This window comes from Myotis myotis, unplaced genomic scaffold (assembly GCF_014108235.1).
Source record: "Myotis myotis isolate mMyoMyo1 unplaced genomic scaffold, mMyoMyo1.p scaffold_m19_p_9, whole genome shotgun sequence".
NCBI classification, from domain to species: Eukaryota; Metazoa; Chordata; class Mammalia; order Chiroptera; family Vespertilionidae; genus Myotis; species Myotis myotis.
The window spans coordinates 74,365,875-74,392,032 of NW_023416401.1; the positions used below are offsets into that span (position 1 = coordinate 74,365,875).

The following is a 26,158-nucleotide window of genomic DNA, read 5'->3' on the forward strand; positions in this document are numbered from 1 at the left end:
CTCTGCCCTTATATTCTTTGCCCCTCCCCTCAAATATGAAATCCTCTTTTGACTTAAGCTCATGTTTAAGACCAAAATCCTTTTCAATACCATCTGAAGTCTTGAAATAAGTGAACACATGTCAGAGTCAGGACTCTGCTGCCTTGAAGAAAGGGATGTCGTTGGTGGACAGGAGGTGGTTGAAGGTTATCTTAATAGTGGATCAAGCTAATCTCTAAACCACAAGGATAACTTCCCCTCAAGAAGGCATTCAGATGTATGGTCTTGTAGGCTGTCATCTCACCGCTATTTCATCAGGTTGCCCTACAACAGGAGTCAGCACAGGTCTGTAAAGGACCAGAAGGGAAATATTTTTGGCTTCACAGGCCACATATGGCCTCTGTCGCATATTTTTCTTTGTTTTTATTACAACCCTTTAAAAATGTAAAAACCATTTCTACAGGGAGGGCGTACAAAAGCAGGGCTGTGGGCTGGAATTTGCTGACCTCTTCTCTATAATAATCATAGAAAGATGCTCATTGTGTCGTTGGGAAATACTTAGAAGTGCTTCTCCATATTGCCCAGGCATGATAAACAGAGTCTCCTTCCCAGGTCTCACTTGAGGTAAAGAGCTGAGAGTCCTTTTTTTACAGGTTGGATGCATTTTGCATAGGATTTCTCTCATTCCTTCAGGGAGTCAGAAACAGGTTCAAAAATTAAGTCACTAAAATGACTAATGTGCTACTGTCAGAGAAGAATTATGGACCTGCAGGGTTATGGTCTCTCCGAGAACTCATTTTGCATTTCTATCCATCACATGAATAACAATAACCTTCTCCAACAAGCAGAGTGAAGAGTGTATGGACTGCCGGTAAGTACTCCTCACTGCTCACTAAATATTGGCATCAGAAAGGCTTTCTAAGACAGTGGTGATGTTTAGGGAATTTATGTCAGATTTGGCTTTTAATGGGGAAAAATAATCCCCTCTTATACCATGACTTTTTGTGCTTGCACTGCCTTCTCTAATATCAGCATGCTTTACAAACAACAGTGAATGCGCGCACGCGCGCGCGCACACACACACACACACACAAGCATCCTATGTCTTCATCAGCAACAGGAATCAAAATCCTCAGATGGAATTCTTTTAAAATATCTACATTTTCATTTTACCAGAGCATTAGTACAAATATATTATTTAGCTTACAAGTCAATGAAAGATAATATGTTAATATGTACATGATTAATGAATTTATTCAAGACGAGGCAAAATGAAAACTGAAGGGAGGAATTAAAAGCTGTTCATATTTAATGTTTCAGATATCCCAGATAGGTAGTGCCGGTTTCTTATTTTGCTACCATGCCCAAACTACAAAATTGCTACCTCAAAGGCCTACGTGAAAACCATAAATGAAAACATGGCAAACTCTTGCATAAGTGGGGAGTTTGCACTATGGATAAAATAAGTTATTTAAAGGGGTAATACATCTGGTATATATTTTTGCTTTTTAATCATAATAACTGCAGGTTTAAATCTTTGTTTAACCCTATTAAACTTATTTGTACTAGTAGAACTCATTATTAGCATCATTAAAACTGACCAAAATCATATTTTAACTAGCTTTAACATGACAGACTTTGCAGGACCATCTTTCTTATTTTGAATACATAATTTTTCTTCCTGCAATTATTTGTTCTTGTAAATTATTCCGTTCATAAGTTTAATAGCTAGTTGTTGAGGAAATTATTCACTTGCCACTCATTTGAATGGTTCAAGAGGTATAGCACATATTTGATTATTTGTCCAAACATTGCCCTGTGATCAGAAACATGTTTTCTCTAACCTGACATGTTTTTTATTGACGTTTGTAGTCACAAGACAGCATTCATTACAATGCTGCTATTTCGGGGTTTTCTGAAGAAAATATTCACAGCATAAATATGAAAAACTCAAGGCCATTTTGACATTCTAGAACCATAGATCTTCTGGGGTGAGACAGAGAAATTGGTTCCGCCATGTCTGGGATCATCTGACATTTGTAATGAGAACTAGGGGAGACAGAGTAATTTATTCCCATAAGCAAACTGCCAAGAAGATAGACAGTCCTGAAAACCTTTCTCACGCTATAGCGGTGCGAGTATTCTCCTGTGGTCTTCCCTATTGCTTGTGCGCCCTCATCCCTCCACCACTGGGCTGATTTCATCTATTGCTCTCTGCTGAATTCACTGCCTCATCATGGGGCTTCACTAGTTTAAGTGGGAAGGGCTCTACATACTACACGGCTGCCCCTAGAACCAGGAGAGGAGATGGGCCAATGTCATCTATGTTCACTAGGCAGACTGACTTCCATTTCTATGTTTGGTAAAATACAAACATGTGAAGAGGAGACAGCCGGAATTCCTTTAGAGTTTTCTAAAAGAGTGCATTAGATAAGGGCTGACTTCTGCAAACTGACCAACTTGGCAGAAAGCACAAAGCATGGACCAAAATACTGTACAGCTAGGAATTCACATGTTGTTTTATGTCTATAGCATTGTACATACTGGCAACACTTAATTGTCTGTGGCCTACTCTGTCACCAAGAGAGAAGAAACAAATGTTTCTATTTGTCTTTTGATATGGCTTCCGATACTTACATTGATTTGTCTAAAATAACGTCAGCCACCTTAGGCAATATTTTCCTAGTCCTTTAGTCTGATGACTAATTGTTTCAAGTGGTTATTAAGAATGTGATTATCATCTAACAGAGATGATCCATACTTCCCTTTGAAATATATATATATATATATATATATATATATATATATATATATATACAGTTCAAAGGGAAGTATGAACCCAACAACTTTTTAAAATATGCCTAATAGAAATTTGGGAGTATTTAAATGCAATACCAGGGGTCTTGATGCTCAGTATATAATTATAGAACTAGTGTTATAAGTAGGGATACTAGATAATTAGAGTGTTATAGTAGTCTTGGGAGAGGTGATGGGTTAATCATTAAATAAAAGTAATTTACACTAAATTGAAAATGATAGCCAATGTCTTATTAAAACACAGCTTGATGGGAAAGAAATCATGCAGATATTAAACACATGTAGGAGAAGGCAGAAATGCAATGGGTCTGGAAGTCACAGGATATATGCAGAAATGGGATAAAGGAGGCTAGAGTTCTCCTTTTGCTTAGGCTGGCCAAGAAGGCTTGCAGTAGGGTATTTTCTTATTTGTGACAGACAACAGATATTAGAAGCAACTATTTCAGACCATCAGTCAAAACATACAACCCAGAGAAAGTCACAAAATAAAAGAAAAGAAAGCTAAGTAGAAATTTTAGCAAATAACATAATATATATATATTGATTTCAGAGAGGAAGAGAGAGGGAGAGAGAGATAGAAACATCAATGATGAGAGAGAAACATTGATTGACTGGCTGCCTCCTGAACACCCCTTACTAGGGATCCAGACTGCTACCCAGGCATGTGCCCTTGACCAGAATTGAGCCTGGAATCATTTAGTCCACAGGCCAACACTTTATCCACTGAGCAAAACCCTCTGAGCACATAACTTTTTTTAAGTATCATTATTAGCACACTTCACTTTTTAAAAAAAAAATCTCATACAAATTTCTAGATTGTTTTTTCAATTTTGAAAATGAAATGCATTATATATATTTATTTTAATTAAATCTTTATTGTTGAAAGTATTATATATGTTCCCTTTTTCCCCCATTGACTCCTTCTAGCCCACCCCCATTACCCACCCCAGGCCTTCAGCACCCTATTGTCTGTGTCCTTGGGTTATGCATATATGAATACAAGTTGTTGTTTTTTTTTATCTCTTCCCACCCACCTACACTCCCCCACTAGGTATTATTTTGGAAGGATTTCTACTGGGCTATTTTTCCTCTCCATGTACTTGCTTCCCTTCCTATGCATCGAAATGTATTTACTGTATATCTCTACTGGGTGCCTTAAACCAACATGTCCCCTATATTCCCAGATTTGGTAATCGCTCTCCAACTTCCAGTTTTCCTAGGCTGCATGTTTCTATAATTCTAGGTAGAATTATACCATGGTGATTAACAAATATTATTTTGGAGGCAGATGACTGAGGCCTTTGGAAGAGTTATTTAAACTATCTGGACATCACTTCTTCACCTATAAAGTGGAATGGTTGTCATACCTGCACTATGAAGTTGTGATGGGTGTTAAATGGGAGAATTTAGAGCTTTTGCAATAGAAACTGGCATCACTCCACATCCTGCACACACCCATCCAACCACTCACCAAAGCCAGTTGATTTTACTCCTTGAATATCATCTCAATCCATCCAGTTCTCTCTTTCTTCGCTTGCCATCTTTATCTCAGACTTCCCTTCCATCTCTTGTCTGAAGTATTTTAATCACATGGGTCACTTATCTCTGCCCATCCTGCCCCCATCCTGCCGAGTTCATACCCCACAAAGCATCCATGCGAGAGAGAACTCTTCCATGGCTCCCCAGTCCCTTCATGGAAGTGACTCCCTTTTTACCAAAGGGTACAAAGCCCTTTGTAATACCACCACTTGTTCTTTATCTGGCTTCTCTCCTAGCTCCACTCCCTTTGCTGTCAGGACTCCAGCAGTGCTTAATCACAGAGAGTCACCAAACATAATGCTCACTTTCACCTGGGTCTTGTTTCTCAACCTGTGGAATAGTCCCTCTTCCCTCAATTCATCCTACTCCCTTTCTCTGGATATTTCTTATTTAGCTCCACCTAGTGGCACTTATCATCTATACTCCAGTCCCATTGGCCACCCCCTGTCTTCAAAGATACCATCATCTTTCTCACATGGGGACCTTTGGACATGCTCTTCACTCTACCAGTAACACGCATCCATGTCTCCCTTCTTTACATCACTAATTTGTACTGATTAATTTCATGTAGTAAATGCCTTATTCTTCAGTTCAAATGTCCTTTCCATGGCTAAGGCCCCTCTGGTGACCTTGGAACCTGTACTTCTCTCCATTAGTATCAAGACTTGGGATAATATGATTGTGGAATTATTTGGTTTTAAATGGCATGGGTTGGTCCCACAGATGTATCTCCTAAGTCAAGGATTCAAGGGCAAGCAGCTGATATAAGGATTGATCCCAGGAAGCGCCAGGAGGGAGGAAGGGGAGTAAGACCAGGAAGGGAAGGAAACAAATATGGGTACAGATTGTCCTGTGGACAGCTTGGACTGGGTCCTGAAGGAGAACTCTGGGAGATGATGTGGGATATGCCTCAGAGTTGTCCCTCTCAAGGGGCGCAAAAGCAGGATATTAATGCACCTACTCTGGTACATCATTGGTTGAGGGCTGCTTCCTGATTGGCTGCTCAGGGCAAGCATCCTGTAGAGACTAGAATAAATCCTAAGGCAGAGGGCCACAGGTGTTTATGAGCAGAAGCCACCACAATGCAGAGAAATCAGAGGTGAGTGCCAAAGGACAACGGTAGGGATTTGTGGGCTCCGGCTACAATATCTATCAGCTCCACAGAGCTGAGCTCCAGAGTCCCTTCCCTCACTAGTTATCTCTAGAGCAGAGACGTCCAGTAGAAATGAAACGTGAGTCACAAATGCATTTGTAATTTTTACTGTTTTAAGAGCAATGTTAAAAATAGTAAGAGAAACAGGTTACATTCATTTTAACCCTATATTTTACTTAACCCAAGATAGCCAAAGTACTGTCATTTTGACATAGAATCAGTATAAAAATTGTGAATAAGGTATGTTTCACTGTTTTGTGCTGTTTTCACAATCTGATGCGCATTTTACATTTACCAAACATCTCAGTTGGGAAGTACTGAGTTTCTAGTGCCCAATAGCCACATGGGGCTGGCTGCTATCACAGTGTGCAGTGCAGCGCTAACAGCGGAGACTCATAGACACGGGTTGCTCCATAAATACCTAATCAATGACAAAGGTCTTAGCTGGGGCAGGACTCTACTGAAAGATTACCCGACCCTTCTGGACTGAACTTGGTTGCTGCCTCCAAGACCCCCGACAGCCCTCCCTGCTTCTGCCAGCACGGTTTGTTGTACTTAACCCTGGTTTTGGGTCACTCACTGTCTCCTCAGTAAGCTCAAACAGGACAGGCTCCCACCCTTGTTCCTCTCTCTGTAGCACCCACACAGCATCTAGAACAGAAGAAACCTTTCCAGCGTTTTCTTCACTGATGCATTCATTTTAAAGATAAGGTGACTTAATATAGTTTTAGTGAAATTGAAAAGGTACATTTTATAGATTTATTTCATGAAAAGTCTAACATTTCTTCTTTCTACTAAGCAATATTACTGTAATCTTAAGGGAGTACTCAACTAGTGTCAGAGAGAGTCAGAAGAAGTTGGAAAATGAACAACAATATTAATGAAGCTAAGAATGGCTATTGGTAGCCATATTTAATGAATGAAAATAAATCATAGGATACTTTCTGTTCTCCAGAGCCTGGACCAGTGGTTCTCAAAGTGTGGTGCCCAGACCACAGCAGCAGCATCACCTGGGAATTTGTTAGAGATGCAGATGCTCGGGCCTCTTCCAGCTCTGCTGAACCAGAACCCAGTTCTGTATTTTAACTACCCCACCCCCATCCCCAAAGGGATGCTGATGCACTGAGAAGTCTGAGAAACACTGCTCCAGATTCCTCCAGACAGAAAGCACTGGGTCCCAGGGAAGGCAGTTTCCCAGAACTAAATTTTCACATAAATAAAACATGCTCTCTCTGCTCAAAGGTGTGTGGTTTCTGCCATTATGAATTATTTTCACGTGAAATAAACGGAATAATATGTTGAAATTTATTCTGGTACAATTTCAGATAGCTATTAAGTAAACATTTGGTTAAACAAAACCATTATTAGATTTCTGCCTTTTTAAAAGATAGATAAGACTAATAGAAAGCACTGTTGTTTTTATAGTTGATAGTACACTTAGGATTGCTTGTCAGTTTTCACCCTCTATAGGGTGATAATTTGAATAAGGGAACAATTTTGTAAAACATTCATACTGAATTGTGGAAAACCCATACATTGCTTTCATCCTAAACTTCAAAATTCCAAACCAGAATCTTAAAATGTTTATTTTCACCACTTAAGCCAGCATGTTTCCACACTAAAGGAGCAACTATTTCAAAGAGGATACAGGATAGAAACACAAAGATTAAGATTTTTACTTCCTATGATAATGTGGGGCTGCTTGCAATTTCAGATGTTCATGTATTGAATGACCGCCTCCCTGAGGGCACCTGTACTCCCTACTGATACATCCTTAACCAGTGATTTCCAGAAGAGCAATGTGGATAAAGCAACGGAAGCACTTACTTAGATATTCCTCATTTAATTCAGCTCAAATACCCACCATTTATTCAGATCTACAGAAATGAGATAAAATTTTCTATTTTCCTCTGTGTAATTGTCTTTAGCCTCAATTTTACCTCGTGCCTCTCATGAAACCACTCCATCCATCTTCGTTTTGTCAACTCCTAAAGGGAAGGCCTTTTGTCTTCTGAACAGGCTAATGTATTCCCTCTCCACAATATTGACCTTTGTAGGTACTCAGCAAACATTAATTGATGACAGAGATACCGAAGAGCTTTTGATTTTATTTCTGGAATGATTCCTCTTTGAATGACTCAAAGAACATTTTTAATATACTTTCTATTCTTCAACAAAAAAAGCAAAACAATGTTTCCTCTTGCCAGTTCAGATTTAACATCTGCATCGAGCACAATTTGTGCCTGTTTTAAACAAATGTGTAGACATACCAGTTATCTCAATTCAGAAACATAAATGATAATACAGAGAAAGAGATATTTTAGGGCTTAAAGTTAATGACAAAACTCAGTTGCCGTTGTGTTTAAGACAGTGAGAGAGCTCAAAGAAATCCCACTGTAATACTACTATACTAACTTTATTCTAGTCTACCACACCATAATTTTCCCATTTATGGTATAGACTTGAGGTTATGTGCACACCTGAAAACTAGTGTAATCCATGGCCAATTCACCAACATAGGTCAACTAGCAGAATAGCCATAAGCATCGGCATAAGTTGATTTCTAGCCCTACTTACACCATGAAGTCATTGACGGTCTTTGGGAAAGTTGCTTGATTCCCATTTGTTGATTCTGTAATCAAAAAAACGCCATATTAATATATTTCTTATTATTGTCATTCCTTAATGGTTATTGATTGTAAGCAGGATGCTTTGTGTCTCTGTGAGGCTCTGCACCTTCCCCAGGGATGACCGTGCTAATGAACAGTGTTTGTAAATTATTTGGAAATCCTTGGATTAAAACTTACTGTATCAGAGTAAAAGTACTTGTATTAACATGCCATATGGGAGAACCATATGGTACCTATTAAGAGGGTATGTGTGGTATTTAAAATAGCTCTTTGGGGTATTGTCCTGTGCTATTTTTAACCAAGATATGCCACGGCAAGTTTTAGTAGCCCAGGGTCACACCTTCAGTGTGGAAATCTGCCAAGTTCAGCCCCTCAGCAGGTATTTGTTGAGTACCTTATTGAATACTTGGCACTCTACCTACATTCATACAAAATATGTAGAAGGGACAGTTGCATGTTCTTCTCTCATATGTGTCCTTTTCTCAACATGCGTCACACTTAGGTCTCCCCTGACAAACACGTATTCTTGAAAACATCAGGTTCAATGATTTCCTCTTCCCTCTGCTGGACAAGTATGCTGTTTGGGGACATTCCTAGAAAAATACAAGACCAAGATGATTATCTTCTCTGCCCCATAATTGAAGATCAACTTGTAGGTCTTACATTCTCTCTGTGAATGGGGCATGCTTGTAATACCATTTGATTTTATTCTGAGTAGAACTGGTTCTGGCAACCAGGACAGCACTGCTCAGCATTCCCGCCAACTGACTATTCATGCCCCTCTATCTTCTTAAGAGGTACTATCTTCTTAAGAGGTATTCAGTCTCTCTAGTCTGGATAACTATTTTATAACAAGTTCACAGATAATATTCACTAGCCTGGGAAAGGGATTCCTTCTCTTAACTGCCCCAGTAAGAACACAAAATGGTTGCCCTGACTGGTTTGGCTCAGTGGATAGAGCGTTGGCCTGTGGACTAAACGGTCCAGGTTTGATTCCAGTCAGGGGCATGTACCTTGGTTGCAGGCACATCCCCAGTAGGAGGTGTGCAGGAGGCAGCTGATCGATGTTTCTCTTTCATCAGTGTTTCTAACTCGCTATCCCTCTCCCTCCCTCTCTGTAAAAATTCAATAAAATATATATATATTTTTTAAAAAGAACACAAAATGGTGATAGATATAGCATAACAAGAGCCTGGGTTCTATGTCTGTCTCACATATCAGATGAACCTTGTATTTCATAAGTAATCTATATTCCATGAGTATATTTCTAATAGTCTTGACTAGAAGATAATTTCTCTTTTTTTCTTCCTGATTGACTTCTGAGGTAGCCATATAAGGCCAAGTATGGGAAGAGCATATTTCATTAATTCACAAATATTATTGAACACCTACCATATGGCTTTTCTAAGTACTTAGGAGACATCAATCAGGTAATGACAAAAACAAAGATGCTTGCCTTGGAGACATTTACAGTCAAATGGGAACAGACAGACAGGAACAATGAATATAATACCTATCTAAATTCTATGGAAGGTGATAGTTACTGGTGGGGGTCGGGGGACAAAAATAAAAGGTAGATTAGGATAAGAAGAATGGAGTGGGTGTGAATGGGGAGATGAGACCTAATTGGAAAGGGGACAGGTGAGCCCAGACTTGAAGGACCTGGGGAAAGCACCTCAGGCAGGGGTATGGGCGGTAGACAGATCAGGAGAGCAGAGACCTAGTGTGCTGGAGGAATAGCACCCTAGCCTAGTGCAGCTGGAGCAGAGGAAGTGGGAGGAGACTAGAAACAGGTCAGGGCAGGAAAACAGTAGAAGTCTCCAGCACATAGGGCCTTGATGCCTTTAGGTTTTTTAGAGCATTTGGCAGGGAAATGGTATGATTTGACTAACATTTCAAGACAAACAATTTAGCTTCTTAGTTGAGAATAGACTTTGAGGACAGAGCTGAAGGAGGAAAGCATGATTGGAGTCATTATCATAACCCAGGAGAGAGGGATGGAGGCTGGCCCAGGGGTGGTGAAAGCAGATGGACTTGAACTCCGTGTGCTCCCTGAACATCACTACATTTGACTTTTAGGAACCATTATGTGTGATCAAAGAGATGTGACATTTTAAAACTAATCCACCATTTAATGAGGTTCAACCAGAGGCTCAATAGACACCAGGTGCTTTTTCTATATCGAGAACTACAATATGTTTCAAGCAAAAAAATAATAATTACTGCTTAGGGAGAAATGACATTTCTCTCTCAGTCCTGTGACAAGTGCTTGTGGACCCCAAGGATTTTAGGACTGTGCTGGGTACTGAGGACAACACAGGAACAGTGAGGGCATCTCTCTTACAACTTAGCTCTCAAGGGTCAGAAGAGGTCACAGAAATCTTTAAGGCAAAAAAGAGAGACCTCAGGCTTTGGCATATCTGGATCTGAGGTTAAATCCCAGCTCTGCTACTAATTGTGGGACTTCAGGGAACTTGACCCTCTGCAACCTTGATTTTAGGACTTCATATCTAAAAATGTAGATAAAAGTCCAACTCAGAGAACTGTTACAATGTCATGGTAATTGCACTTAAAGAGTCATGTGAGGCATGAGAATAATGAGGCAGCCAACTCAGGAACTTACTTTCCGAAGATGAATCTATTAAAATAACTCAATCAGCTGATGAGTTCCAGAACACAATGTTTCAAACTAACCTTCCCTGGTCCCTCCTTCCTTCCCTTCCCTCCCTTCCCTTCTTCCCTCCCTTCCCTTCCCTTCCCTCCCCTCCCTCCCTCCCTCCCTCCCTCCCTCCCTTCCTTTCTTCCTTCCTTTCCTTTTTCCTAAAGCCATTAGGTAGAGCTTAGCAAGGTCGGTGTTCACATTGACAGGGGCAGGGTGAAAGAGATGCAAAATACCCAGCACAGAGCTTGGCTAGGGATGGGGAAGCTTGTCTGTTTCAGATTAAAGGGGACTAAAGAGACATGACAGCTAAATGCAGTGTGTGATCCCCGGTTGCTATAAAAGATATTATTGAAAATTGTTCAAACTTGTTTGCACCATAGTTATGGAAGAGAATGACCTTGTTTGTAGAAAATATACTCAAGTATTCAAGGCTGATGGGGGTGATTAGGGGGTGATTACGTCCCAAATTTGCTCTCAAATGGTTCAGGAAAACAAAGTTTCTTGTAACTTTCTGTTGTTTAAAATTATGCCCAAATAAAAATACCTTTAGCATTAAAGAAATAAGTCTGGAGTTACAGCATTGCACCCACTTGGTTTAAGTGTCAGAAGAGCTCAATTCTCCATATTCTCAGTGTTCTGTGTTAATCTATATGAGACTATAGTGTAGTTCTTCTGCTATTTTCATATTATCACTTTCCCACATTTTTGCTGACCAATAATGAAAATATCTTACCCATACACAAATATTAGTTACGTTTCCATGGACACAATATTGGGTGCTGGCATCAGCTGGTTGAGTTGAAATCCAGCTGCCAGCACTTGCTAGCAGTGGGCCCTTAGGCACGTTACTTAACATCACTGCACTTTGGTTTCAATATTCATGAAACGTGGATAATAATGATGTCAACCTCATTGAGTTCTCAGAATTAAATTTGATAATCTATTCAAAGCATGTAGACACCGAGTAGGACATAACTAATATTCAATAAATGCTAGCTAGTATTAACTAGTATCTTGCTGCCTACATGGCTCTATCAAATAAAATATAAACATCATGGTTGGCAGTACATCCTCTTTGACAGCATGCTCCCCTTACATAAGGTACATTTATTTTTCAAGTGTGTATCCTCTAGAGAGTTTTAAAATATGACAGACGAAAATGTAGCTGGTTGTCAAAATACAAAATTAAAGACTAAATTTTTATAAATAAAAAGTGCTAATTAAAAAAAATCTTTGAGCCCTCCTGACTTGAGAAAAAAATAATATTATAGTATTTGTATTAATCAGCTATTTTACAATGATACTGTGTGACAAATCACCCCAAAATGCAGTCCCTTACAACAAAAATATCTATTCTCATGATCACAGGTGGTGCAGGTTGGCCATGCTCAGTTGATGTAGGTAGTGCTCCGTTGGGCAGCACATTTTCAAGGTGTGAGTTGTCTGGGCTTAACTCCAAACTGTGGCTCAGGTTGAAATCTGCGCCATAATATTTCTCCTCTTCTTTAAACCAGTGCTAAAGGGCATTTCTTATCACAGCAAGTGTCAGAAGCACAAGCACCAAGTTCAATTATGCAGCACATTTAAGCCCCTCGCTCACATCATGCCCACTAATATTTCATTAGTCAAATCAAGTCACTTGGGGTCAAGTCCAACATCAATGGAGTGGGAAGTATTCTCTGCCTACAGTGGGAGGACACTGAGATGTATAATACATTGCAGGAGACTGAAGAATTGGAGTCTATAATCCAATTTGCAATCCACAGTGTTTGATTGGCCTGTGCTCTGTCCATGTCCAGAAATCTCGGGAGTTTTGTAAGAAATGGCAACTGTGCACCAGCAGGCAGCAAGCAGCAAGCAGCAGGTTGTTTCCACAGCTGTAAGGATGGATTTGCTCTGATTTACTTTCCATCCCACACACAGTTCACAAAAGGAGCTACAGATATCAGGAAAGTAATTTGTGGCCATGACATTGAGATTTTGCCCTGGCAAAACTTTTCTATATAGAATAACACATGGACTGCATACTTATCATCTTCCAAACAGTGGTATATTCCTTCCACTTACATGAATTCACTTTATAGCAGGAGTCTCTCATTTTTATTTTTATAAAATTTCTGATATATCTTGCATATAGTATATGCTCAATATATATGGGTTGAAACAGTGAGAAGCAGTGTATTAATATTGGAGAAACAAAAATAATGCCACCCCTAGAATTCTCACAGGTCACTGTGGTCTTGAGCATAGGAAAATAAAGCATCATGTGACACGTCAATACTGTGGAAATTTATGTTCTGAAGTAAATAATCACCTTTTGGTGTATTAACAGAGAATTCAGCTCCTCTAGGACTTTCTTTTTTAGCTAACAAAATAGTATGTTACTTTCCTATATTTCTTCACGTTTATTATACACCTTTTTGTGTTTTTAATTTCAGAGAGGAAGGGAGAGAGATAGAAACATCAATGATGACAGAGAATCATTGATTGGCTGCCTCCTGCATGCCCCTTACTGGAGATCGAGCCCACAACCCAGGCATATGCCCTTGACCAGAATCGAACCCGAGACCTTTCAGTCCATAGGCCGACGCTCTATCCACGGAGCCAAACTAGCCAGGGCTATTATATGCCTTTTAAACCCTTCTAAAAACCAAACATTTAGATTCCCTACTCCACTCAACTTTATTTTTTATGTGCTTCCTGTGAAGTTAACTAGACAGACAAGGCTGATAAAAGAAAGCTTGTCCTTATAAAATCCTTAGGGGTAACTGTATAATGAGATTTTCTTTTTTCCTACCAGTAGAAACCCACTGTTTCACTAAGAACTCACCTATTTTAAAATGGATGGAAAGTTATAAGGCAGCCAAACTGTCCTTTTAAAAGTGAAATGAATGCTAATCTAATTGCCCAAAAATGCATCAACTGGGTTTTGAAAGCAAGACTTCTATACTGGGTCCCCCTGCTGGATTTGCAGATGCATGTCTTTGCAAATTGGTGAAAGCAGTATCCCTGAGCCTTTTCATTTGAGGGCATGTGACTCCAATGACAAATCCAGCATTCTTCTAGGATGCTTGTTCTCTCTGATAAACATGCAAAGTGTCTCTTGAGTTTTCTGCCCAAAGGCAAAAATGCTGTAACCAGAACACTGTTTGGCCAAGACTCAAAATGGAAAACAAAAGCATGCCACTCAGTGGCTACATGAGGGAATGAGAGGGCATGGAGGATAAAGGTAAAAACTCACTAACAGTAGACTAGGAAGACAGCCAAACTGGCTTGTATTGACTCGGGGGTCTGCCCATGAATTTCCTTTTCATGCATTTAGAACTGCTGGAACCAATTTCTCACTTTCCTATGACTTAATTGTTCTCTTTCCCTTCCTCTCTTCACAAGAAAGTGTTTTCCCCCCACTCCTTAGGAGATGTGGTAACTAGACTAATTTTAAAGCCAACCTGTCACTGTAAACTTCAAGCCTATGGTGAAATTCGTGTTAAAAGGTCTGTCTGTTGGGTGAGACAGATAAGTTGGCAGATTTTTCCTGTTTGACTCAGCCTGTTTGATGAGAGGAAGAGGGGACATACTGACCTATGTTTTGAAACGTGCTCCTGCACTAACTTGCCTCATTAAGGGAGCAAGAGCAGCTGGGATGGCTGTTTCCTTCCCAGGACAAAAGCCAATGCTGTAGCCCACTCAGAGAGCCAGAGAGAAAATGTCATATCATCACGTGGTCATTGTAAAAACGCAACGGAGAACGTTGGATTTAGGTAGCTACAGAGCTGCCCCGGGTCCTCATATTAAAAGTTAGACGGTGTCCCCTAAGTTGACCCCCAATGCAAGGCAGAGGTGATTCTACCCATACTCAAGTATCCAATGATAGCATTTCTTCCCCACTGTGTGTCACTCTTTTTATTCATTTACTTTTGTCATTTTATGATAAGCTTTTTCTTCCATCCAAGCCAATTCTGAATGTTTTCCCATCTGCAACTCTCTTCACTAGGTTATTTTACAGCGCTGCTTGGGGAAATGTTTCCCATTGCTTCTCTGAGGCTCTTGTTTTAGCTCTGCTAGTTGAGATTTCTGGGGAAAATGCACCATCCTCTTGCCTCTGGATGAAGAGTTAATAGTAATAGCAGATGGTGGGTCAAAGCACTCCAACAAAACAAGGTTAAGTGATCTGGGCCTGGTTGCAGGTCAGGAATTTTAACAGGGCTCAGCTGGGTGATTCTTCTGCTCCTTGTGTCTTTGGCTGAGGCCCTTGTTCAGCTGCGTTCAGCTGGCAGCTGGGCTGGGTTAGAGGCTATAAGAAGGCTTCACTCACAGGCCTGGCCCCTTGGTGCTCTGCCGTGTGGCCCTTCACTCTCTCTGTTTGGTAGGCTAGCCCGCGTGTCTTTATAGCATGACAGCTGGCTTCCCAGAGGGAGAAAGTGGATGCTACTAGCTCTCAGCGCCCTTCGCTCAGAGGGCCTACATCACCTCCATGTTTCATCGGTCTCAGTTACAGCACCAGTCCGGATTCAAGGAAAGGGGAGAGAGATTCCACTTCCCGGTAGACAAAGGATAAGTAATGTATGCTGGTGGTGTCTGCGTCTCTGTTTTCTGTACTTTAACTACATGTTTTATATTTTGTTTCTGTGTCTTTATATAAATTTATCATTAAAAAATTTTTCTAAACTAAAAGAGACTTGGAAAGCCTCCCAGTAATGAGTTATAAAATATGCCTTTATTTGCCTTTGAAAAGTTTGTTTTTCTACACATAAATTCAGAGAAATATATATTTTAAGCTTAAAGAAAATGTTAGTTTCTAGTGGACAGCCACCATTGCAGCTGCCCAGTTATTTATTTTTCAAGGATTTATGTGTGATAGCATAAACCAGACCATCATAATTTGTTCAAGACAAAATATTTTGTAGCGTAGATATGTTAGGCTTTGATGTATATGTTAAATAAAAATAGATATTTTTACAATATATTTCAAACAGGAAAATAAAGGGCATAGAAATTTAACCAAGTTTTCTTACACAGTGTATATTGCTTGAGTCAAAGGAGAAAAGATTGGATTTAAAATCTGTATTGCATTTTGGGAAATGCTGTGCGAGAAGAGAGATGTTACTAGAACTGCTGAGTGAATTTTGTTTACTGCAGTTCAACATTTCATCAAGCAAATCGTGCGGAAGGGAGGAGTATAAATGCACCTTTTTATGTAGGTAATTTTTCTGTTTCATACCTCTGATTCATCTCTCTGCCTTGCTTTATGGGGAGTCATGCTACATTGGTTACAATTAATTTCAGTGCTGCATATTAGCCATAAAGAGATATTTTATAAGTTGACTTGATGTAATGTTTTCCCTCTGTGGTTTTCTTGAAAGATGAGAACGGTCCAGAGGAAAAGCCAAGCGTGGAAGAAATGGAAGGGCCGAGCCAAGAAGCAGGTGGGCTCAGATTTCTTTTGAAGAGTCTCCTAGGCCTCATCCACAGAGGTGAACAATGACTTTACTCAGTACTGTTTTCTGAAAATGCTTCTACTTTTTTACCAGGTTAACTTCACTTTCATTCAGGCCTCCCTCAGGAAGCCACCAACTCTATTAACTCGGAGTCACAGGGCTTCCTCTCAGAAGGGGACATTGTCATGTCTCATTCGCCGATTCCATTTTTCTTCCATGTAATTACAGCTTGCTTAGCAGAGATCGAAGAGGGATGAGCAGAGGTTGGAGTGTCAAGTCAGAGCGTGGCTGACTTAGGGCAGGTTTAAATGAGCAGATGTGATTTGGGCAGGGGAAAGAAAGAAATGAAAAATGTTTAAAGGAATTAAATGAGAGCCTTCCCCTCCACAATGAGTGGAGTGTTCTTTACTGTTTTTGCATGACATTTTGAAGAGCCACATGTCTGGTTATTTCTCTGCGTGTTGTGGGAGGTGGTGTCGCTGAGCCTGACCCCCACACACACAAAGCTGAAGTGAGATCCGAAGGCTTCTTGACATCCCCTCTATTCACCACAGAACAGATGTATCAATTGAATGTTTACAGATCTTCAACCGTAGATTACAAACTGAACATTTAAAAAATGTTCAACTGACTCCAAAGAGCTTGTTATCACCTTCAAGGTATCATCTCTTTTCTACCCATTTTGTACTCAGGCGCGCTCTCCTTTAAAAACAATAGACACAATTATGCAGCGATCAACACAACCACCCAGACTAAAATACCCTCTTCTCTTTAATTTGCAGGTCATTCTCCCAGTTTTAATAAGCCCGTGGTGCTGGGGTGGCGGGGGAGGGGGGGTACATTTTTGAAATAGTGGCTCTATCTAATGTGTGCCAGGCACGTCCTGGGCCCTCTGCTGAAATCTTGGATATAAACCAGGTGGTGGGATAAGTTTTGCAATGGAAACTTCCTACATTAACCTTGGAACTTTAGCAAGAGAACTGGAGGCTTTTATTATTGACCTGGAAGATGGAATTGAGGAAGGCCAATCAGAGAAAGCACTGAAGCAAGGCAGCAGGGACCTTGCGCAGCTGCTACGGGGTCAGTGGGCTCCCTCTGCTGAGATGCAGTGCGTGCAATGAAATGAATTCTGATACAGCAAGCTGTTGTTATTCACGCCCCCACCCAGCTCCCGACCCACACATCATTATCCTCCATGGAAGATGAGTCTTATGTGAAAAGCTGTCACCGTTTTGACTGTTTGGGCTGATAAATATTAGTCAGCTAACTGCTGACAGCTTAGGCCATCCTCTGAATGCTGAGGAGTCACAGGTTTTTTCACTCACTGCTCTGTCTCAAATTGCCTTGAAAAACATAGAATTTTCCTATTCCTGTTTACACACACATATGCACACACACACCCGCATATACGTGCACACACATTTACCTGTGTTTTATTTATTTACCATTTCCCCCTTAAGCAATTGAGAACAGGCGGTTTCTTTATTTGGGATCATCTTGCCTGTTAGCAGGCAAGTAAAATGTAATCCCTCTTCTCTACCTCTTGGATCAATAGTGTCATTACCACAATATGGGAACCTCTCAATGTGAAAAAACACTCCAAATGCACACCTGAGGGGCTCCTCTTGCTCTTCCAGATGAGCCGGCTGGCTGGCCTGGGGCCCAGTGGCAGGGGTCATCTGCAACCCTGGCCAGTGCCAACACATGTTGCTATGCCCACTCTGCTCGTTTCATAGCCTCCCAATCCAAGTGCAGAGGAACTGAAGATGTGGTTCTGGTTATTAAAGCCCTTTGACCTGCAGTTATTCTTCCAAACTAAAAACACCTGCTTTTCATTCAATATAATTTCCAACTTCAATTTTGATTATGCAATTCTGCAGGCTTCTTCCACATCAAGGAAAAAAACCCACAATCTCAAACTAGCATAACCCATCCGTTCGTACTGTTGTCATAATCAGACCAAATCAAAGTTGTGGATATTATATTCCTCAGTCATTCACAGACGCTGTCTGGACACTGGGACACAGCAGTGAACTATAAAGACACTATCCCTGAACGCTCAAAGCTGATATTCTGATGGGGAGGTCCAAAAATAATAAACAACCAGAAGGTGTAAGATAGTGGCAGATGCCTTGCAGAGAAATAAGGAAATGTAGAAGGAATACTGTGAAGGCCTGGGGAGAGAGCAGGACGGGGAAGAGGGGAATGAATGGGTGGGGAAGGGGGGCATCTGTGATACTTTCAACAGTAAGGATACATTTTAAAATTAAATTGAAAAAGTAAACCTGAGATCTAAGTGATGAGATGATGAAAGTCCTTTAAAATGGAGGGAATGGGTAATGCAAATGCCTCTAGGCCAGTTTGGGTTGGCATGTTGCTGAAAGAAGGTGGGATGGCTGGAGCACGGTGGACTGGAGGAGTGTGGTGTGAGATCTGGTAAGAGGTCATAGTTCCAGATTACTTCTGACTGTATGAGATTTGATTTTATTAGAACTACAAAGAGAAACCAGTGGGAGTTTTTAAGAAGAGGAGAGACATAAGCTATGTTTTATTTTACCTTTTATTTTTGTTCCATTTATTTTTTAAATTTATCTTTACTGTTAAAAGTATTACAGATGTCCCCCCTTTTTCCTCCCCACTGACCCACTCCACCCTGCACACCCCACAGGCCTTCACCACACTATTGTATGTGTCCATGGTTATGTATGTATGTATAGAATAAGCTTGCTTTGGCTGTGAGTTAAAATGGTCTAAAGAGCCAAAGTGAGAACAGTTAGAAGGTACCGTAGGAAAGCAATGATGGTGGTTTCTGCAACTGGAGACAAAAATGGACTGGTTTGTGTTACATTCTAGATACAAAGGTAACAGGTTATCCTGGTGGGTTGGAGGTGGGAAATGGGGGAAGAAGAAAGCCCTAGGTTTGTTGTTTTTAATATTTTTATTGATTTCAGAGAGGAAGGGAGAGGGAGAGAGAGATAGAAACATCAATGATGAAAGAAAATCATTGATCAGCTGCCTCCTGCATGCCCCACACTGGGGATCGAACCCACAACCTGGGCATGTGCCCTGACAGGGAATTGAAGTGTGGCCTCCTGCTTCATAGGTCGATGCTCAACCACTGAGCAAAGCCGGCTGGACAAGGCCTAGGTTTTTAACACTAGTTAATTATGGGATGATGGTACCACTTACCTATATAATATGTGGAGGATTGGCCATAGGGCACAGCTTTTGCTGAGAAAGTTAAATAGCTCAGTTGTAGCCATGGTAAATTTGAGAGAACTCTTAGCCCAAAGGAATGTCAAAAACCCCAGTCAGATATAGAAGTCTGGATTTCTAGGGAGAGCTCTAGGCCAGAGGTATGGTTTTGAGAGTCACTGGCATATAAATTATATTTAAAAGCATGAGACTAAATAAGATTCACTAGAAAGAACATGAGTAAAGAAATCAGTGGGCCCTGGAACACTGTTACATGTAGATATGTGGCAACAGGGGAGAAGGAGCAGCCATAAGGAGAAAGTGTTTCAGAAAGAACAGAGTAAAGGAATGCTACTGAGAAATCAAGTAAGATAAGGGGAATAGCCATTGGCTTCGGCAAAGGGAGTTCACCGCCACGCTTTGTAAGAGAATTCCTGGGCAGCATGGAAGCCAGTTGGAGTAGGTTGTGGAGAGTCTGTGCACCGAAGAAGAATATTACAGACAGCTCTTTTAAGGGAGTTTTGCCATGAAGAGAAATAAAGAAATGGGAAGATGTGACCTCAAGGTTAATCGTTTATTCTTTCTTTATTAAATAGGAAATGGTCACTTAACAAAAGAAAATGATTCATTATTTCCAATTATCCCCCTACTAAAATTTTTAATCTCTGTTCCAATAGAGACATGACCTAAAAGTAATAGTCATATACATTATGGACAAGACATATGCTAGAAAGTATGGGATTTGCCTTTAAAAGTGTGTCAATCGCCATGCATGTATAACATTTTAGTTTAAAGGCCCTGTTACTGCATGAAAATAATATGTGCTATTCCTTTTCCAGTTGTCAAGCATTAAACATTTCAAATGCTTTTGATGATGTTTCATGTCTTAAATTTACCAGTTTCATGTTAGTAAGTTAATTATCTATTACCCTGGAAGCCAAGTGTGAGTGGAATCACTGGGGTGCCCATGTACCGAGAAGACAGATAGGCTCTGAGGAGGTTAATTGCTGCTCTAAGGGGCGCAGGGACCTCCAAGTTCCTTCTCCCCGCTCTGCGCGTGGGTGATGTGAAATCTCCCAGGGGCTTGTGGTGCTTTCCTACCAGGGATCCCCTTCTCTGGGGTCTGTGCTGCCAGCCTTCAAAGTGCTCCCTGCAGGTTCACAGCCTGGCACTAGGCGCAGAGGTGCTGTGCTAAGAAAACCAAATCTGAAAAGCACACACAGGAAAGCACTTTGTGGAAACTCGCAAGAGTATCCTTTCCTCCACAATCCATTTTAAGAAAAATGTGTACCATTCCACTAGAGGTGGGGAAGAAGCAAAATGCCAAGGTACAGTAGTACCAACAAACAGCATTATTTGCCAAAAAATAGTTTGCAGTTCATTGGGCTCTGTCTTAACCTTCTGTTTCATTAATTATGAGGGAATCACAAACCACTAACCGCTTCAAAGACTGTTCAGTGTATGAGAGCATGAAACAGGTTCATATTCCTGTGGTCCAGTGCGGGTGCGGGGGGGGGGGGGAGGGGCATGCTGGCAGTGAGGCTCTGCTTGGCAGCATTAACTCTGAGCTGGTGTTTCTCTTGTCTGCTTTGTAGATGGCGTCAGTGCTGCTACTGTGCACAGCCCTGCTTCAGAAGAGGCCGTTGAAGTCTGTAAAGACGAAGGTAAGAGGCTCCTACTACATCTAAAAATCAAAATCGCTTAGGAGGCCATTTGAGTTTGCTTTATATGGAAAAATGATGCAGCAAGCAAAATCTTATCTAATTCTCTTTAAGCATCTCTATTTCAATAAATTATCTCACCCACTCTGCTTTATTCCATATCTGCCTCTTAGAATTTACATGTGCATTTACATTTGTTCCTCTGAAAAGTAGCTTTGTGAAACAAGAGAATGATTGGAGAAATTATGTTTAAAGATGTTTAAACAGAATTAGGCATTTCTGCTGTTTATGGCTACTCTTCAGGAATAAGTTAAAAGAGTGGCTTTTGGGATCCACCTACCAGAGAGCTTCATTATCCAGACATAAGAAGGAAGAAGTTTGAAAAGGATCCTTAGAAATAAATCTTTGGCAAGAGCATCATTCCTCATTCTATGGACAGTTACTATGAGGAAATGTTGCTGACCCAAGTATCTCCAAAAGAAGAAAAAGGTTGACTTTGGTTATAGGAGAAAATTTGAGGGAGAAATAGTGGAGACATTCATGCTTCTATGTCGCCAGGTCCATAATATTTTCTTTCCCTCCTGACTAAAGGTAACGTTTGCTTTTCCCCACACAAAAAGGTAACATTATTTTATTTATTTTTTGGTATCTATTTTTTAAATTCTATTTTTCAATTACAGTTTATATTCAGTATTATTTTGTGTTAGTTTCAGGTGTACAGCATAGTGGTTAGACAATCCATACTTTACAAAGTGCCCCCTTGATATTTTAAGTACCCACCTGGCACTTACGGTTATTACAATATTACTGAGTATATTCCCTAGGCTGTGTTTTATATCCCTGTGACTATTTTGTAACTACCAATTTGCAGTTCTTAATCCCTTCACCTTAAAAAGGCAGTATTATTTTATATCTGTCACCGGTAACTACTGAAAAATCCTTCTGTTGTAGTTGTACAAATGGACATCTGGTGATCTAGTTGAGACTTTTGGATAGATATGCTCAGTGCATTTCTTTAGTTTGGAGTGTTATGAAAATAAACCCATACTTGACAATTGATACTAGCATAGTTTCTAAATGCCTTGAACTGGTGTTTAGAAAATTAAAGTTGTCCTAAAAGTTTAATACCCAGCTATTTGCATCATTCATTTCATGTTGCCTGGTAAATGTGCTTTTCTAAATGAGGTTTCCTATGTACTGAGGGGGTTTGAGATGGGTGAGGGCTGCCTGCAGCTGGGAAAATAAGTTCCTCATTCCTGAAGGGGGATCTGGGTGGCCCAACACCATCCCCTACACTGTTATATCAGTGGCCCTTATCTTGTTCATTGCCTTTTTTTTTTTTTTTTTTTATCATTCAAAGGACTGTCTTTTATTGTGAGGCCTTTAAATCCCTCATATTTTAAAATTAAACTTTCTTTTTTTTATTGCTTAAAGTATTACAAAGGGTATTACATATGTGTCCTTTTTTCCCCCCGCCCTTGACAGCCCACTTTTAAAATGAATCCGTTAGCAACTCCCTTCATCTACTCAGATATGTGTTCTGACATTCCTGGTTTTATCTGATATATTTATCCCTGATCACTTAGTATATCTAAAAATACAAATAATGTCAGATAGTCACATAGGTTCCGATAAGAAACTCAAGATCATTTTAGACAGAGAAATAAACCTGACCAAGTCAGAGTGAAAAGACAGAAAGTGATGTTCCTCCTAAGTAAATAATTTTGGACATTCCAATCATGTAGCTGTGAAAGAATTTTTTTGTAAATGTCATGAAGTTGAATGGCAGAGTTTAGGAAACAAGAACCTAATTTAAGTTCGTGAAGCTGAGGTGTTTTCCTGTTGAGTTGTTTGGTTTGGAGATATCACACCTTTATAGAAACACAATGTTTGTGATGTTTCTTGATGCTTTCAGGATCCCACACCATTAATTGCTCATGCCAGGATCAATTTCTCAGAATGCTTTTAGGATTTTTTTTTTCTACATGAAATTTGTAATGGTGGCAACTCCAAAGAGTTCTGCCATATATTACAAATGCAGTTCCCTAATAATGACTAATTGTGAAGTTTTAAGGATTTTACTGAAATACATTTTTAATATTCATTAACCTCTTGATCTAGGGAAAAGTGTTTTAAAATCCCCATTAGCATGTAAACCACTACAAATAGAGCATATAGGAGATAATATTTGCCTTTTCCTTCTTGAAACAGCATGTACCACTGTTTTTGTTTTTAATTTATCTTTATTGTTGAAAGTATTACAGATGTTCCCACTTTTTTTCCTATTGACCCCCTCCACCTTGCACCCACCCTTCCCAGGCCTTCATCACACTATTGTTTATGTCCATGGGCTATGCATATATGCATGTAAATTTCCCAGTTAATCTCTCCCAACCGCGCCACCCCCGCCTTCCCTCTGAGATTCATCAGCCTACTCCATGCTTCTATGTCTCTGAATCTATTTTGTTCAACAGTTTATTTTGTTCATTAGATTCCATATGTTCATTAGATTCTCATATGAGTAAGATCATGTGATACTTATCTTTCTCTGACTGGCTTATTTTGCTTAGCATAGTACTCTCTAGGTTCCTTCATGCTGTCTCAAAGGGTAAGAGATCCTTCGTTTTTACTGCTGCCTAGTATTCCATGATGTACATGTACCACAGCTTTTTCATCCACTTGTCTATTGAAGGGCATTTGGGCTGTTTCCAGATCTTGGCTATTATAAATTGTGGTGCTTTGAACATAAGGGTGCATATATTCTTTCTGATTGGTGTGTCGAGTTTCTTAGGATATATTCCTAGAAGTGGAATCATTGGATCAAATGGCAGTTCCTTTTTTATTTTTTTTATTTTTTATTTTTTTGAGGAAAATTCATACTGTTTTCTATAGTGGCTGCACTATTCTCACCAGCAGTGTATTAGGGTTCCCTTTTCTCCACATCCTCGCCAGCATTTGTCGTTTGTTGGTTTGTTGATGATAGCCATTCTGACAGGAGTGAGGTGATACGTCATTGTTGTTTTAATTTGCATATATTTGATGATCAGTAACTTTGAGCATTTTTTCATATGTCTCTTGGCCTTCTGTACAGACATTGTACCACTGTTTTTAATTGATTATTAGTTGAAAGCTTAGGACTGCTATCTTGACTGGTAATTATGTAGCTTAGAATGAAAAAAAGAAATGAATTTGCCATTGAAATTTCCCAAGATTGAGGTCAAGTTGAAGTTAATAGGGTTGGGGATTCATTTCAAATATTCACTATTATTAGTTTCATGCAGAAGTATATCTCCTTGGTGACAATTGGGCTATTTATGAGCTCTGCAGTTATAAGATTGCTTATAAAAATGCATATTAAACTCTCCCATTTAAAAGGCAGAACATGTTTGCTGACCAAGCAGCCTGAAGGAGCCCTTGCTCTCTTGCCTTTGCTTCCAGACTCAGATCCTGACCCAGCGTCTTCTTCTTGGGTTGGGAACAAACAATCTAATGAACTGCCCTTCTCTCTCTCTCTCTCTCTCTCTCCTTTAAGACTCATCAGTCATTTCCAGCTTTTCTCATTGGTTTGTCTGGCTTTACATTTGTCATAACTTTGGACCCCACAGTATACTAGCATCTTCTGGAGTGCAAGGCTTAAAACAAGCAAATAAAACATGGGATGGCTCATGTGCCTTTGTTTGGGAGCTGAAATTTTTTAAAAAATTAAAATTGGTATGTGAAAGTTGAATAATTTTAAGAGGAAGTGTCTATCACAGTGATTTTGTTCAAATGTTCTAGACATATTTCCCATTGGGTACTTAGAATGGATGCCTATCATCCATGTGCCCCACGTAATTGCTAACAGTGCAAGCTGCTGACAGAAGGAGGTACTACTGATTGGCTTGTGTCACAATAGCTAGATTGTGAGCTACAGACTGAAGACACCTGTTTCCAATGATCATTACAGCCCTCAGATGGGCAGGAGTTGCATTGAGAGGATGAGATGTGAGGAGGAAGAATACTGATGAGTAAAGCTAATCACACAGGGCTGCCTGCCCAGGATGTGGCAGCCAGGACTTAATTGAAATGAATTCCAAGGTAAAGCTGGCTTAAGAAATTATCTATAGGTTAATAAAAATTCTAAGGTTATTTGTAAAATACTGCTTTCACTTATTTTTTGAGAGATTTCTTCCTCTACTCTTAAAAAATACTCTAATTATTGATTTAATGACTGTTTATACTTTAAATCCTAAAAATAAAAAATAAAAACACCCAGGAGTACAAATGTTAAGGCTACTTAAGTTATCAAATATAGAGGTAATCACAAAAAGGGGAGTATAAATACAGGAATAAAATTCATATTAGTAATATCAAGTACTCTGGTTGAAACTACTATATAGTTATTATTATTTGAAATATAGTCAATCTTCTTAATTCAAGGAGAACTCTTCATTCTACTTGTCTCAACTCTCATAATAATAGTTCATCCTCACTCACAGCCAAGGCCCAGGCACCTTGGGTGGGGGAGGACAGTTATTTAAACATATTTTGATTCTCCTGTCTTAGTATTTTACTACCCAATTTGAATTTGAAGCTCAACCAGACCAAATCATATGCTCATCCTATATAATAAAAGGCTAATATGCAAATAGACTGAACGGTGGAATGACCAGTCCCTGTGACACGCACTAACCACCAGGGAGTAGACACTCAAAGCAGGAGCTGCCCTCTGGTGGTCAGTGCGCTTCCACAGGGGGAGTGCCACTCAGCCAGAAGCCAGGCTCGTGGCTGGCCAGTACAGTGGTGGTGGTAGCAGCCTCTCCCACCTCCGTGGCAGCATTAAGGACCCCTTGGAGGATGTCTACCTGCTGGCTTAGGCCCGCTCCCTGAGAGGGGTCAGGTCAGGCTGAGGAGGGACCCCCTCTCCCCATGGACGAATGTCGTGCACCAGGCCTCTAGTTAATAATAAAGGCAAAATCAATTAATACTCAGGTACATGCACAGCAAGCTGGGATTCCTTAGAGCTTTGTGTAAGTCATGCCATTGCTGTTTGGTATTTATAAAGTCAGATGTCACCTGGCAAAGGATTTCTTAACCCTCACTCT

General features: G+C 40.1%; 1 protein-coding gene across 2 annotated transcripts in view; it reads left to right on the forward strand.

The window, feature by feature from the left end:
* The window catches only part of MACROD2 (mono-ADP ribosylhydrolase 2), a 1,927,670-nt gene that overhangs the window by 1,775,412 nt on the left and 126,100 nt on the right, over window positions 1-26,158 (forward strand). The window contains exons 12-13 of one of the 2 annotated variants that reach the window (XM_036322176.1): window positions 16,144-16,254; window positions 21,009-21,077. In XM_036322176.1, the coding sequence (XP_036178069.1) occupies window positions 16,144-16,254; window positions 21,009-21,077 (180 nt within the window). The remainder of the gene's footprint in view (window positions 1-16,143; window positions 16,255-21,008; window positions 21,078-26,158) is intronic. The other variant, XM_036322177.1, reaches the window with a different exon arrangement.